At 31.2% G+C, this 13129-nt stretch overlaps 3 protein-coding genes across 3 annotated transcripts; 2 read left to right on the top strand and 1 right to left on the bottom strand.

Annotated features, from left to right (window-relative positions):
• Positions 1 to 1958: 1958 nt before the first annotated feature.
• On the bottom strand, positions 1959 to 5378 carry Csp (Cysteine string protein). The gene is made up of 2 exons (XM_089714227.1): positions 4637 to 5378; positions 1959 to 2169 (listed from the first exon to the last, which is right to left on the bottom strand). The coding sequence occupies exons 1-2, from the start codon at positions 5217 to 5219 to the stop codon at positions 2144 to 2146; spliced, it is 609 nt and encodes a 202-aa protein (XP_089570353.1). The 5' UTR covers positions 5220 to 5378; the 3' UTR covers positions 1959 to 2143.
• Positions 5379 to 7927: 2549 nt separating this feature from the next.
• On the top strand, positions 7928 to 10778 carry LOC149489582 (uncharacterized). The gene is made up of 2 exons (XM_089714222.1): positions 7928 to 8008; positions 9387 to 10778. The coding sequence occupies exon 2, from the start codon at positions 9387 to 9389 to the stop codon at positions 10431 to 10433; it is 1047 nt and encodes a 348-aa protein (XP_089570348.1). The 5' UTR covers positions 7928 to 8008; the 3' UTR covers positions 10434 to 10778.
• LOC149489581 (uncharacterized) lies at positions 10449 to 11619 on the top strand. Its single transcript, XM_089715068.1, has 2 exons — positions 10449 to 10551; positions 10770 to 11619. The coding sequence occupies exons 1-2, from the start codon at positions 10449 to 10451 to the stop codon at positions 11321 to 11323; spliced, it is 657 nt and encodes a 218-aa protein (XP_089571194.1). The 3' UTR covers positions 11324 to 11619.
• Positions 11620 to 13129: the final 1510 nt, after the last annotated feature.

Below are 13129 nucleotides of genomic sequence, written 5' to 3'. Positions count from 1 at the left end.
ATCAATAAATAGTTTTCTTATGCGTGACGACTAATTTATACAGTCGCATTTAGACTCACTCATTCGTAACATAGTTTCTTACGTTTCAAATATTATTTCTGAATAGGTTCTTTCGGGCATAATATTGTAACGTACACGAATAAAAGTATTATTCGAATTTGAAATTATTTATTTCATAACAATTTACATTCTGACGATACATACTTCGCCTACAAATAGCACAAGCAGGTGACAAGTACCGGTTTGGAAACAGGTTTACGTTACATTTCTTAGTTTTTGTTACATAAAGGAAATAGGATCATAATATAGGTGGGTATATTTTTTAAATAGCCAAAAGTGAAACTGGATAGATTGGATTAAAAATACATTAATACGTACACTATAGGCGTAGCAAAACTGGGTAGGTTAAAGGATTCAGTTTTCTTAGTCCCCAATATGTAAAACAATAACACCAAATACATTGTACCATCTATCCAGAAATTTAAAAGCATAAAATATACAACTGATTTTTGTATAGGTACATATACATACATATAAGATAATATCTTTGAAACAGTTAAATATTTTAACGATGACACAACAACCGTGAATTTTAATTAACATTTAACAAATAAGCTAATTTCTAATAGTATGCCGGTCACAAGGCCTGTCAGGCCTCGATTAAGGTCTATTTTAAATATTATAATAGTGTCCGTTTATCTTTATTATCCTATCTATCATTTTACCAATAAATAAGGAATACAAATTCCAAGTAAGTATACAATCTATGCTTCAGAACGTAGCATATTCGTTGCAAAAGTAGTAAAGTAGGTACATTCCTACATAATAATGTTACCAAATCGTCATAATAAAAGCAGATTACGATACTATTCAAAAACACCAAATATATATTGAAAGTACACTTTACATCCTATCTACGCCAACATTTTCTACGTACTAGGTAACATATTATCTTAAAATTCAAGCATGAGATGCAAATATCATATTTTATACAATTATTATCATATGTGCTCACAAGAAATAAGGAGCCTACATTCTATTGTGTTACTGATCTATCCACCTTCATACTGCAAGTTATGAAATGAAATTAAAATTGATTAATTTTTTTCAATTTAAAAGTATCGTAGTTAATGATAATTAATATCGTTATTAATGAGAAATAAATAAGATTTAATGTACCTATTGCTTATTTAGTAGATAATGGACGTATCACGTATTAATGGTTATGGAACTCCGAAAAGAAAATATACCTAAGTATTCCGGTTTTGTTATATTTGGGCAAACGTCTTGCTGCTCCAACAACAGCGAAAATGCCAAATATGCGCAAATTCCGTTATGGAACTCTTATAATGCCAATTTAAGCTAATTGTATAGTAGCATCAAAAATATGGTAGGTACGACGAAATAATAAAAAATAATTAAGTAGATAACTAATTATAAATATTAAGTAATAACTGTGAAATATCAAAAAAAAAAAATTAAAAAAAAAATCAGGTTTTTCGAGTCCATAATTATGGAATGTTATAATATGAATGGCTATGATGGCCCAAATAAGTAAGCCACTAGGTATAATTTTATTCCATACCTATACATATATTATACGAGTCATCAGTTCTTCACAACAAGAAAGTCTCGGCAAAATTTTTGATTGTGATAGCGTAATTACTTTTCTTACAACTTTAATCGATCTTGTACGCGATAATCTTCTCTCTACACTAATTCAAATTGATCGATATAATTTAAAATGTTTATTGTGACGTATGTAGTCGTAATGTATACCACTAATTATGTTCTGGGAAATATGTAACAAAATTATGTAACGAAAGTAAAATAATTAATGTAAACATTAATTTTTGAACAACATTTTTATATAAATTGTGTAGTTGAACAATTTCAATAGTCAGTGATATTTCATAAATCATAAGTTCATTTTTACATTTACTAATAACAATAAACAGTTCATTCAACAAAATGTATTTTAATAATAAATAATGAAATTAAAATAAAAAATACAAAAAATACTGTATTTAGAAATAAAAATTACATAAAAAAACTAAGTTAAGGCTTACATAAGTTGCAATTGTGGTGGTAATAGTCAGTTCCTCTTTCTCTTACATTTTACTTTAGACTAGGTGAAAACACTTCAAGTGTATTTTGGAATACTGCTTCCTGTAAATCAAAAATAAGAATTAATTATTTTATAACATAATCTTTGGTTTTTAAAATAAAATAAAAAAAACTAAAAGAAATGGAATAATAGATGATATTCAGTATGCAGATATTTATTAGATCGAAAGATATCAAGTGTAGTTACAGTTTAACAATAATATAACTTGACACTTTTGTCCACTATACATACTCGATGACTAGTTTCAGTACCATCTTCAAAGCGGACAATTAGAAAAGATTGTGACAGTCTTAAGTTACAGCATTACTGAGTATAAATGATTGTTTAACATTGATTTGTAAATTTTAAATTTGAATAATGTGAAAATAGACAGTCTCTCCGTTGCAATAATTATCCAAGTATATTCTATCAGACGTAACATGCTTCTAATTGCACATTAGGGATATAAAACTCAGGAAAAGTAAAATCAGTTTTAAATAACTTTCTAATTATCCACTTTTCCGACGATAGTAACATAAAATACATGTAGTAATTATCCAACTTGCTTGTTTGTCAATACATCTTTGTTACAGTAATCTAATTGAGAGAATGTAACAAAAATTATATATTTATTATTTATATTGAGGTCTTATCATTAGGCTAGCCGAAATAACTAAGAGTTTAAGAAAATTATATTTAACTACCTAGCATTTAATATTAACAAATGTATTTATTTAAAGATTTTATTTATACTATAACATTGTATCTTAATAATTACGTATTTTGCAATAACAAATGATTATACCCCACTATTTGTATGCCTTATAATGGCTATGATCATATCTGTTCAAATAAATGTAATATTATTATTTATTAGTTTGTGTACTAGGGTGAAAGCACTACAAATGATCAATCTCTGTGGATATCCTTAAATAGTTTGAGAAAACTTCAAATGTTTGGTATTTTCACTTAAAAGTGCATGTTATATTGATAAAGTTACATCAAGTATATTATGTTACTTTTTGTATCTACCACCAAATAGTAAACTAGCCTAAAGGAAACTTAAATATATATATAAAAACATGCAACACAAATACTAACATTCTTACGGAATTGATACAGCAAGTCATTTTTTATTAACACTTTTATCAAAAGTAGTTTGGACGACAATATGTCAATTAAAAAAAAATTATGAAGTGAGATATTATCACCTTCTTAGAAGAAGCTGCAAGGTGTTTTTACATTATAAAGGTTCAAAAAGAGAGAAGAAAAATACTTTACGACCTAGATTATACAATTTTAAAATTTATTTGCAACAACACTGTTTAGGCAAATATAAATGATTCATAATACTTTAATGAAGTCACGAATATAATATGTTATTCTTAAAACAAGATAAATCACAAGAATTACAATTCATCACAACACGCTTGCTGTGATAATTTATTTTTTAAGAATCTCTTGATCGAATCTTAACTCGGAGATTCTAAAATAAAAGAAAATTTTATACACAGCAACATACTACTGTTTTGTTGTGCCAGTGAAGTTATTATTCACTAGAATAATATTTAAATACATCTACTTGATGGAACAAATGTATCAACAAAGTTTTGGACCTATTACATATATGCAAGAGTGTGAGAGTTAAGTGTAATTTAATGTACACTAAATGTTGGAATGTTAACTACTATGGCATTTAAGATCCCACAAAAAACTTCAAAGCATTAATTATGAAATGGCATATATTGTGTATACATTATATAATACTTGTAATGAAATAAAAACCTGATGGTACTAAATTTATATAAATTATTAATAATTACATATTTAATGAACTTCCACCTCTTAATTTTTAAGACAAGAATTAACATTACTCTTTAAAAAACAATGTTATGACATAACAAGGAAATGTAGTGGTATACAATATGTTGATTGTTGATAGTGAAGTCTAATTCCTAACAATATCATAATCCATAGATTAGATAACATCATTTTGGGATCCATAATTTCTTGAGTTAATAGTCACATGGGTATTTGCTTTAAATATAATTAAGCTAGATCTGGTCAAGACTAATACAAAAGTAAATACTAAATATAATTGTGGCGTCCTAATATCTTACAAAAAGCAAATGGTGAAGCAGCAAATATCTAAAATACTTAAATAATTTATATGCAGTAGTCTTGATCTTCATTTTAATCTATCGCTGTAACCTCTGTTTGTTACTTTGCAGAATATTTAATAATTTATTAAAGTATCACACTTAATATTTGGAGAAATAATATTAATGGTGAATATTCTTATTGATTTTTATTGATACAAAGGATTACAAACAGAAATGGACATGGTGAACTTTATAAACACTTTGTTTTACTTAAGAGTCATTGGAGAGTACTGCCATATAATGCATCAAAAAATTACTCAAGACTACTGCAAATTGGACATTTGGACTTTGAAAATTAGCAATGATGATTCAAATATAATTATGTACTTCGAAAATAGTTATTGTGAAATTCCGTAATTCACCCCACCTGTGTTGAGGCCGGTATTTTCTGACACGCCAGGAGCAGGGGGTGCGGGCATCGCAATCGGTGGCGCTTGCTCGCCACTGGGACGCCCTTCTCCGCCGGGTTGCATTGTGACCGGCTGCACACCGTCTGAGTCATCGCGCTCCAACGTATGATAGTCACCGGACTCTTCTGGTGGGCGCGGTTTACATTTTCCGCAGCAGCAATTAAAGCAGCAACATAAGCAGCAGCAGAAGTAACATCCGGTCAATATTCCACATACAACAAACAATGCTTTGCACCAAGTGCTTGTAACGACAAAATAGGCGTTGACGTTTTCCTCTCCAAATTGTTCTGCGATGTAAAGGCCGAGAGAGCCGTAGTTGTCATAAATGTTTCTTTTGGTAGCATCGCTCAGGATTGTGTGAGCACGATTTACCTCTTTAAATTTGTCTGCTGCTTCTGGGTTGTTCGGATTTTTATCTGGGTGATATTTTAAAGCCAATTTACGATAACTTTTCTTGACATCATCAGCCGTTGCGGTTTTGGGTACTTGTAATATTTGATAGAGACTATCGCCAGCAGTCGATAACTTTCTTTTATCCATTGTAAAATTATGTTAATGGAGAGGGACAATTAACTGCTAAACTTAATTAATTACTCACACCACAGGCACAATCATTAGACCAATCTTTAATCTATTTCTTTTAGTGTAGGTATCAGTTTTTCGCATTCACACACAGCACACTACCCAGCATCCACAGACTATGAATCATAGAGTAAAGTTAAGAATGCAAAGCTATGCACACACTGTGCACCGTGCAGTGTGCACCATGGTAAAACCGTTAAAAACAAAGCACCAAAAAATATTTGTTTTGACAAAATATTTTCTATTGCTATCAAATTGCTATATTATATGCTTGCGTTTTGCGAGTGGTTGCTTTTTCCATAACTAGGCAAAAGCTTACTATATGGGTAAAGACCAAAATTTTGACACTTGCGCAATCAAAAAAAAAAAAAAATTCCCAAACATTTTTCTTGAAAACTATGTCTGATAGAATTTTACGACAATTAATATTAAATTAAATGGTTATTTGTCCAGCATGCCAAATACCCAATGTTATAGAATAATACTCAATAGCAGAGAAAATAAAATAATTTATCTACTAACGCGACCAAATTATGTACAAAACGGCATAATAATTTTGGAGGGTGAACTTTGAAGATATTTTTGAACAAGTTCTATGAAACTTATAGGCTGAATGTTGAATTCTACAGCAAAAACATATAATGAGCAACCTTTTTCACTTAAGCTATAAGGAACAAATCGAAATATTATGCTTATTTACTGTTTTTTGTTATTTATGTGCGATTTTAAACAATTGTGCTTATTTTGTGCAACCGTTTTCATTGGCAGTTTCTATAGACTATAAACAAGTTTTATTATTGTGGGTGTCTTCCGTTATGCACTGCAACCACTGCACAGTGCTATCACTGTAGAAAAATTCGTTCCGTTATGGACTGCCAGTATACTGCCGCAGTACCCTAGGGAAATTTATGACGTCATTAATCGCCGCCATATTCTACTGTGAGCACTGGCGTTTTCGAGGTAAGGTACTCGCAGTACTTTGATCACGTGATCAGTCCACAGAGCAAGTAATATGATCAGTCAAAACCACTCGAGTGCCTAACGTCTTATACAAAGCTACAGTATAATCAGAAAATTTTAAAGTTCTGTAATTAAAATAAAATAAATAAAAATAAAAAACACTTTATTTGCACACACAAAACATAACAAAATCAAACAATAATAATATACACTGGAGCGGTACAAACAGGCGGCCTTATCGCTAAAAAGTGATATCTTCCAGGCAACCTTAGGATATAGGAAAAGTTAGAAGAAAATGAACATTTGGATAGTAGAAGGAGCATAGCGAAGCATTTTAAAAAGTGCAAATAAAAGTAGGAAATAGTTACATAAATACAAATATTAATACATATAATATATTATATATATAGCGAATAAAGAGAAATAAAGAAAATAACAGGATATAAGTAAGTAAGATAGATAAGAATGTATGAAACATTTAAACGTTAATTAGTTTGGATTAATAAATAAAACAATGGAAGAATTGCAAAAATTAACTTTATTAGACTGTGTTGAAAATGTACGTTTGTAAAATGTACGTAAATACGAGCTGAAAGTTCTTTTTTATTCTTTTTTATGAAAAAGTACTTACTTTTATTATATTATAAATTCAATTTACAATTAATATTAATTAAAATATTTTTAATTGGACAGTACTCCAAAACAGTTTATTTTTATGTTCTAGAAAACTTTAATACACTCATTTGAATGCTGCGTCAAAAAATGCGGCTGACAGTATACTGGATTGCGTTCCGTTTTAAATCGTAACCAGTATAACTGGCTATAAAGGAACGGCTTCACAGTATACTGAATAGGCATGACGACAGTATCCTTATATGATCGAATTAGTGTTTTTAAGGGAAAATTTATAATAAATAAATTAAAAATAGTCACTTAGAAACAGTAAAAACATTAAGATTATTGAGATTATCAATAAAATAAAACATTGAAATTCTGCAGTCGGCCATCTTGACTGAAACACGCGTCACGTCACGTCTATGTAAACAGCTTCGCGTCAGGTATATTTTGTTGTTATGAATATGTTGAGAATAGGCATTTTTATTTATTTTCTATTTTTTAACGTATGCTTTATCGACTCAGGACAGAAATATAATTGCGAATTCACGAATATGTGGTTCGGGTTTCTCTCCGTCCAATTTATACAATCATTTCATATTATTTTCTCTTTAACACTTTTTTTGGGTACTTATTATTTTTATGTAGATTCACATTGCAATACTGCACACCACTTATAAACTTTGAAATTAGATTCTATAATACTTAATAATTAAATATTTGTTTAATTTTGCTTCGCTATGCATACAGATAATTACGTATTTACATAATAGTGACGTCACGCCTACGCCATGACACCTGTGAGCTGTTTTGGCACAGTTAATAAATATTTTTTGAAAAATAGCTTTTATCTTCGTTAAATTTAAGTATATTAGCGAAATATAGAGTTTTTCTTGTTTAATAAACGTATACACACATTATGGAAGAGGTTTTGAAAATCTTTCGTCATGCCTAATTGACGTCACACCTTACAGTGGTCGCAGTGCATAACGGAATACACCCTGTATTTCGCTTTGGAGGACTGGCAACACTGCGCGTAATTGTCTATGACAGCTAGAGAATAACGGTGAACCTCAGCGGTGAACGGTCATATTGTATCATTAGCATTGTCAAACTCAAAGTGGTTTAGTGTGGTCAGAAATTTTTCGGCAGGTTATTCAACGATTTTTACGGTAAGTCTTGTGTTTTAATTATAATTCAATAGTGCTCTAGGTAAAAAAAAGCATGGGTGTTTGCGTAACATTCATTTTAATACGATTCACAGTGTAGTTTCAGAGTAATCAATATTTACTTACTGTGCTACCTCAGAATTGTGACACTTTTGTATTACTTTTGTAACACCAGTTGCACAATTTCTGTGTCACCACAATTGTGCTACCATAATAAGATTGGGATACACTTAGTACTAGGTATATTTGTTTATCATTTGAGAAAGCTATCAATTGAGTATTGGGATCGTTTTAATTTAGAATATGCCCATTAACGAGACATTTCATACAAACAAGTCCTTATTTTTCGAAACAATTTGATGAAACTTCATACGCATTTAAGCAGGATACGTAACTTTAAAAAATTACTGAAGAACATTTTCGAAAAATAGTGTTACAGTTAAATTAAAACAAACAAACAAATTAAAACAAAGAAACAAATTTCCAATTATCTTTTTTTTAAAACATTTCGTTAATTTCTAAAGAATCACGGCGAGATCCATACATTGATTTGTAAAAAAAAAATAATGATGTTTACAGTTATTATTAACCGACTTCAAAAAAAAGGAGGAGGTTATCAATTCGACAGGTATATTTTTTTATGTATGTACACCGATTACTCAGAGGTTTCTGGACCGATTTACGCGATTCTTTTTTTGTTTGATGCGGAATGGTATCGAATTGGTCCCATAAAAATTTTATTTGGATAGGACCAGTAGTTTTATGAGCATTTTTATCTGATCTCGATGACTTAATTGAAATCTAGCAAGTAATTTTGATTCACTTCCCGGTAACTGACTGAGCTGAAATTTTTTATACGTGTGTAAATTGGATAGCGATCAAACATTACCATAACATAGAGCTGATTTGATGATGGAATCGGAAGGTGGCCATAGGAACTCAATAATATATTGACTCAACTTTATCGAGTTTGGGCTCGTTTGATTTGTGTTGAAAATTACACTAAAAAGTATTAAATAAAAATAACTACGTTTAAAACAACCGACTTAAAAAACGGAAAAGTAAAAAATAAAAAGATTTGATATTATTAATTACTACATAATATTATGTAGATGTGCTATTTACTAAATAGGTTTGATATCGGTGCACGGGCTTAATACTAAAGGCTTAGTGCTTTGAAGTCGGTTATTTTTAACGAAGTTATTTTTATTAATTATAGGAATAGTTTGAAATATTTTTCGAATTCGGGAAATATTTTAATTTTTTTGTCAAGTAAAAATTCTGCCAAAATACTTTGCCTATAGTGGCAAATTTAGACTGTTGGTCGTAACAAGCCGACTAATAGGCATGAAATAAGACATTTTTTCTTTTTAACTTTCAGATGCCACTTACTTCGGCAGAAAAGTCCAAAAGATATAGAGAACGATTAAAAAAAGATAATCCTGAAAAATTTGAAGCTTTAAAAAAAAGGAATTTAGAAAGGACAAAACAATTGTACAAGACCAAAACAGCTGTTTTGTCAGAAGAACAGAAAGAAGAACGAAGGAAAAAATGGAGACAATTTAATGAACTAAGAGATAGACCAAGAGCAACAAACACAGAACAGACTATTCGAAGTAACGCTTCACAAGATGAAATATCCCATAATACAACCTGGAATGAATCCATTGCCCGAAATATTCAAAGACGAATTGAACGAAAATTGCGGAAAGAAAATACAGAGCTTCGTAATAGCGTACTCACTTTGAAAAATGGTTATCACAGACTTTTTAATCAAATGAGAGTACAACAGCAACGTATGGCAAAAATGGAAGAAGATTATGAAGACCTAAAAAAGAAGTTACAAATAGCACCTAGCAGTGAATATGGGTACATGATTTCCGATAGCCACGTCGAAGCAATTACTCCACTAAAAAAAACCGACCACTTCATAAATGAAAATATGCTTGGTGTTGAAACACCAAAGAAAAACAGCGTGAAAAAAGTTATACTAGCCCATAATGTCCTAACGGAGGCACTGATAAAAGAATACAAGACTTTATCTAATAATAATGATAAAACTGAATTCAAAAATATGATATGTAGTGGTTTAGTAAAAAAATATAAAATGCAAACTCATTTGTCACACGTTTTGGGATTTAAGACTGGTATTAAAAAATGTAAGAAAATACCCAAAAATAACATTCTTCGAAATAAAATAAGTGCATTTTACCAACAAGACGATGTCAGCAGTGCCAGCGCCGGCAAAAAAGAATGTAAAACATTTAAAAAGTGTAAAAAACAAAAACGTTACTTGCTAGATTCATTAAGTAACTTGCACAAAAAGTACATAAGCGAAAATGGTCCAGTAAGTTTGACCACTTTTAAAAGGTACAGACCCTTTTATGTAGTTTCACCTCGGATAAAAGACTTGGAAACTTGCGCTTGATCAAAGCACGCCAACATGCAATTCATGGCTAATGTGCTAAAATCTTGTGGCGTTATAAACACAAATAATCTCAGTGAAATCATTTCAAAAATCGTTTGCGATATACAGTTCAAAGATTGTATGTACGGCACGTGTGACAATTGCTCAAATAAATCCATAAAGGAACAGGCTGAAAATGATGAACTAATTAGTTGGATGATGTACATTCTCAAAGACCATGAATATACTGATAATAGTGGAAATATAAAGAAGACTAGAAAGATGGTGAAAGAAAAGAAATACGGCACAGTGAAAGAGTTAATACAATTATTTAATTTTGAGATGAAAAAATTTAAGACACATTTAACGTTGTCCATCAGTACCAGCAGTACAAAACATGCATAAAAAACCTAAAATCAAACGAAATTGTCATGCACGTCGATTTTTCAGAAAACTGGGTATGCAAACATAATCAAGAAGTACAAGCAATGCATTTTGGATCCTCAAAAAATCAAATAACCTTGCACACAGGAGTTTTTTATCTCAAAGATACCCAAAAACCAGTATCATTTTGCTCAATTTCGCCAGACAACTCACATAATCCAGAAGCTATTTGGGCACACCTCGACCCGATAATAAAATATATTAAGCTTCGTTATCTAGGAGTAGATACCATTCATTTTTTCTTTGACGGCTCAACGTCAAAGATCTTCTATTTATTAAGTAACAATATCTTCGAGTATGGATTCAACAATGCCACTTGGTCGTTCTTTGAGGCATCACACGGAAAAGGGGCCGCCGATGGCATCGGAGGGGCAGTGAAAAGAACCTTGGACTTCAAAGTTGCCCACGGAGTGGATATTCCGGATGCAGAGACAGCATACGATGTCCTAAAAAAACAGAAACAGTAGTCAAAATATTTTATGTTGGCGCTGAAAATATAAGACTCCTAGACTCCAATATCGTAACTAAGCTCACTCCACTAGCAGGACACTATGAAAGTACATCAAATGGTACTGATGGATAAACATTTATTGATCTATAGATTATTATCTTGCTTTTGTCAGAATTCTAAAGGAAAGTGTGAATGCTATAACCCAAAAACGCACAAATTTGATATCAAAGCAAAACCTGAAATCGAAAGCGAAGAGACAGATTATGAGTTACAATTGAATGAAGAAACCGGAGTTATACGGAAAGTAAGAAAACAGATTGACAAAACTGAAGAAAATGAGCGAATAGATCTAGAAAACGAAGATATGTTAATAAATTTTATCGAAAAGGAAGAAGTTTACAACAATGTGGAACTTAATGATTCGTTGGTTGAATTCGCGGAAAAAAAACTACAAAGACTTTGTGGTAATACTAATGACGAAAAATACCTAAAAAGAAAACATAACGGACATGTTATTGAATTAAAAAGAAACAAAAAGAACCAATGCTACAATCGAGACGGCTCTGACGAGAGCTGTGACGATTATTCCACTCATGATAGTTCCTCCGACTTAGAGAATTTTGAAGACGAAACTCCACTGGAAACGGATTATTTAGACCCCGAAATTGAAATGTGTTCTGACAATAATGCCGCAATGGAAATCATCAAAGATTCACATGTAGTTGTCAGATTTGAATTGGAGAAGAGGAATAAATATTTCCTTGGTCAAGTCCTATAGTTGGTTGGAAATGTCACTTTTGAGGTGAAATTTTTGAGGCATAAAGGGAATGGGAGGTTTGCCTGGCCAGTCCTTGATGACGTGTCGATCATAGATAAACCAGAGATTTTCCAAGTTTTATCAAATCCGACCTCAGATCGACGTGGCATTAAAACGTTTAATCTGTCAACGTTGACATTCAAAATAGAATAAACACTGTTGTGTTTCCATTTTTTAACCGACTTCAAAAAAAAGGAGGAGGTTATCAATTCGGCCGGTATGTTTTTTTTTTTTTTTTTTTTTATGTATGTACACCGATTACTCCGAGGTTTCTGAACCGATTTACGTGATTCTTTTTTTGTTCGATGCGGGATGGTGTCGAATTGGTCCCATAAAAATTTTATTCGGATAGGCCCAGTAGTTTTTATTTTATAAGCATTTTTGTCTGTATTTGTAAATGTTGCAAGTGCAAGTTTGAAGTCGGTTGTTTTTAACGCAGTTATCACTTGTTATTATGTTACATTTAAGAGCACTTAGTAACACTTGCTCATCACTACATAGTATAAAACAAAGTCGCAAGTTCCCTGTCCCTATGTCCCTATGTCCCTATGTCCCTTTGTACGCTTAAATCTTTAAAACTACGCAACGGATTTTGATGCGGTTTTTTTTAATAGATAGAGTGATTCAAGAGGAAGGTTTATATGTATAATAACATCCATTAAATAGTGGAGAAGTACTGTTATTTTTGAGGTTTCTAATGTGATGTCGTAAAAAATTACATTTTTTCCGCTTACATTGCAAACGCAGGCTGAACCCTACGAGTTTTATCAAAATAAAGTACTAAGTATTATACACATTGAAAAGGTCTACAGAAAAGTCCGCGATGGTATGTCTATCTCTTATGGATAACCCACAATAACTTTTTTTTGTCATTTACTTTTTACGACAAATAATGGCTAATTTTCGATGCGATTTTAACCAATACAGCATTAATCCTTAACCAATTAAATACCTTGAATACATTTTTCATTTAATATAGATCTATATGGCCCTTTACACCGTATG

The sequence above is a fragment of the Colias philodice genome, chromosome 3 (genome assembly GCF_061535455.1).
Source record: "Colias philodice isolate Cphi_HAF_F1 chromosome 3, ilColPhil1 Martin Lab GWU primary, whole genome shotgun sequence".
Taxonomy (NCBI): domain Eukaryota; kingdom Metazoa; phylum Arthropoda; class Insecta; order Lepidoptera; family Pieridae; genus Colias; species Colias philodice.
This window is presented reverse-complemented; position numbering and strand designations above follow the sequence as displayed.

Coding starts and splice junctions, on each gene's coding strand:
- Csp (XM_089714227.1), bottom strand. CDS start 5,219: ATGGATAAAAGAAAGTTATCGACTGCTGGCGATAGTCTCTATCAAATA. Junction 2,170..4,636: donor AAATACCGGCCTCAACACAG/GTGGGGTGAATT, acceptor TTTGATTTACAG/GAAGCAGTATTCCAAAATAC.
- LOC149489582 (XM_089714222.1), top strand. CDS start 9,387: ATGCCACTTACTTCGGCAGAAAAGTCCAAAAGATATAGAGAACGATTA.
- LOC149489581 (XM_089715068.1), top strand. CDS start 10,449: ATGCAATTCATGGCTAATGTGCTAAAATCTTGTGGCGTTATAAACACA. Junction 10,552..10,769: donor CGATATACAGTTCAAAGATT/GTATGTACGGCA, acceptor AAAAAATTTAAG/ACACATTTAACGTTGTCCAT.